Source organism: Palaemon carinicauda, chromosome 31 (genome assembly GCF_036898095.1).
Source record: "Palaemon carinicauda isolate YSFRI2023 chromosome 31, ASM3689809v2, whole genome shotgun sequence".
NCBI lineage: Eukaryota > Metazoa > Arthropoda > Malacostraca > Decapoda > Palaemonidae > Palaemon > Palaemon carinicauda.
Window position 1 is genome coordinate 67,095,309 of NC_090755.1, and position 2,500 is coordinate 67,097,808.

General features: G+C 39.2%; 2 protein-coding genes across 3 annotated transcripts in view; one reads left to right on the top strand and one right to left on the bottom strand.

The window, feature by feature from the left end:
• Positions 1 to 2,500, bottom strand: part of LOC137625006 (uncharacterized) — a 214,039-nt gene that overhangs the window by 47,611 nt on the left and 163,928 nt on the right. The window lies entirely within an intron of this gene.
• LOC137625005 (uncharacterized) overlaps positions 385 to 2,500 on the top strand; it is a 20,323-nt gene continuing 18,207 nt past the window's right edge. The window contains exons 1-2 of one of the 2 annotated variants that reach the window (XM_068355943.1): positions 385 to 640; positions 1,733 to 1,882. In XM_068355943.1, coding sequence (XP_068212044.1) covers positions 590 to 640; positions 1,733 to 1,882 — 201 coding nt within the window. In that variant the 5' untranslated portion in view covers positions 385 to 589. Of the gene's footprint in view, positions 641 to 1,729; positions 1,883 to 2,500 lie in introns of both variants that reach the window. The other variant, XM_068355942.1, reaches the window with a different exon arrangement.

Consider the following 2,500-nt stretch of genomic DNA (forward strand, 5'->3'; position numbering starts at 1 on the left):
CTTGCTTACAGCCAATGTGTGAGCGTGTGCGTGTGCGTTGTATCCCCATCCCAGCTTGTAGGAGGTGGAATCAGCAAAAGAGGGCGCCTTGCCTGAGTGGTGAAGCCCTGAACTAAGGTTTACTAGGTCCGAGATAGCTCCTAGCCTAGCCCCCATCAATCTACCTAGTAGAAAGTGTTGATTTGCATCCGCTGAAGTCAAGAAAAAATGGCGAGGCAAATAACATGCTAATAAGAGAGAGAGAGAGAGAGAGAGAGAGAGAGAGAGAGAGAGAGAGAGAGAGAGAGAGAGAGAGAGAGAGAGAGAGAGAGAGAGAAACTTTTAGGGGCGGAGTCAAAAAAAAAAAGTCAAAATTGAATAAGGAATGAGACAGGTGTGACGACCCAATGTGTGAGCCCTGTCACTCTAGACTGGAGAGCTGTTTCAGAGCTATCGGCAGAGGTGCACTTACCGTACACAGGGGCCTTCCGCCTTTACTTCTCTAACGTCACTTGTGAGGAAAGCAGGAGGAGGAGAATAAGAGGAGGAGGAGGAAAGAGAAAGGAGTAGCTGGTAGAAGAAGGGGTAGTGATACTTTGGCAAAGCGACAATGCCCAAAATGTTCGGATTCTTCTTGATTGCCTTCTTTGTGATGTGTGAGGTAAATCTACGTTCATTCATTTTCTTATTGTGATTTGATAAAGCTGTGCTCTCTATTTTATGAAAAAATCTTTTATAGCTTTTTTCTGTTGAAAATTGGTAACGCAAACGAAAAAGAACCCCTTTTCAAGTTTGTATTTTCTGTTGAGAACAGGTAATGCAAATGAAGAGCAGCTGAAAATTATCATAACTGTCTTAGAATAGATATTTAAATTATATTTGTCGCTGTAGTTTTAAGAGTAAATACTACAGTTTATTGTAAAATTAATGATGGGGTTTGTTATCAAGAAAAGCAGCGACAGCTTTACAGAAACTTACTTAAAAGAAAGGAATGAAAGTTTGTTACACTATAGTCCATTTCTTTTAGCGATGCATATTTGCACCGACTCGCAGCGGTGCCCTTTTAGCTCGGAAAAGTTTCCGGATCGCTGATTGGTTGGACAAGTGAATTCTAACCAATCAGCGATCAGGAAACTTTTCCGAGCTAAAAGGGCACCGCCACGAGTCGGTGCAAATATGCATCGCTAAAGGAAATGGACTAAAGATGATTCCTTTTTTTGCACTTAATCCGTTTAGTGATTTTAGACCTGTGGTGGCCAATTCGCCGATCACAGGTTAAGCTTATGATGAAAATTTTGAAGATCGAGTTAATTTCATATCTTTTCATCAACGTTTCTTCAACTACATGGAACATTTCATGCTGTTTTTATTCCAGATCTCGGCCTAGATAACAAACGTATTTTTTTTCTTAAATGTACCAGGTTCAATTGAACAAAAATTAAATACATTAAATCTGATCAATAATACATTCTGGTGTTGGTAAAATATACCAAATTATGAAATGATCTTTCTAGTCATTTAGTTGAATAACTGGAACTTCTTATGTATATTTTGAAGATACATTTTATAATTCAATCATTTCCATATTGCTTCACATTCCCTCTCCTTTTCATATAACAATCTCTCCAATTCCTGATTTTCATGTCTTCATTATTTGCCTTTGGACTTGTAAAATTCTACTTTCGATAGCAATGCTATCTTTAATAAATAAATTTTCTTAAATTCGCAAACCTTTCCTTTGCAACGCAAGAAGTGTGAAGGAATGACACCTCCCGAGCTAGACTCCAGAGCAGCAAGCGTCTTCCCGAAGCTCGGATTCGAACTCTGCAGTTTGATCGTGAATACAGAGGCAAAGAAAGACTGCACAGGCTGCTTCGCGAACGCAGACTCTGATTGGCTCCTGGTAAGTAACCTTTCTTTGTTTGATCTCTTCCGAAAATATTAATATTATTATTACTAACTAAGGTACAACCCTAATTGGAAAAGTAGGATGCTATAAGCATATTGGGAGTTGAATGGCAAGACAGGATTAGAAATGAAACTATAAGAGATATGACTCGAGTGCCATATGTGGATGAGATCATGATCATGGTAGATGGAGATGGTTTGGGCATGCTCTTCCCGCTCCCCAAGACAGATTAGTTCAGCTGGGCTCCAAAAGGCACAAAAGAGTTGGAAGACCCAGGCCTACATGGCTGAGGACAATGAAACGCGAAGTAGGAGATGATGAACGGAGAAGTACGTACTGAATTAAAAGCTCAAGATAGAGACGACTGGCGAAATCTAACCGAGGCCCTTTGCGTCAATAGGCGTAGGAGGAGGAGATGATAAGCATAAGGGTTCCTATAAGGCAAAATAGCCCTGTGAGGAAAGGAAATAAGGAAATAAATAAACTATATAAACAGTAATGAACAATCAAAATAAAATATTTCAAGAACACTAACATTAAAACAGATCTTTCATATATAAACTATAAAAAAGAGACTTACGTCATCCTGTTCAACATAAAACATTTGCTGCA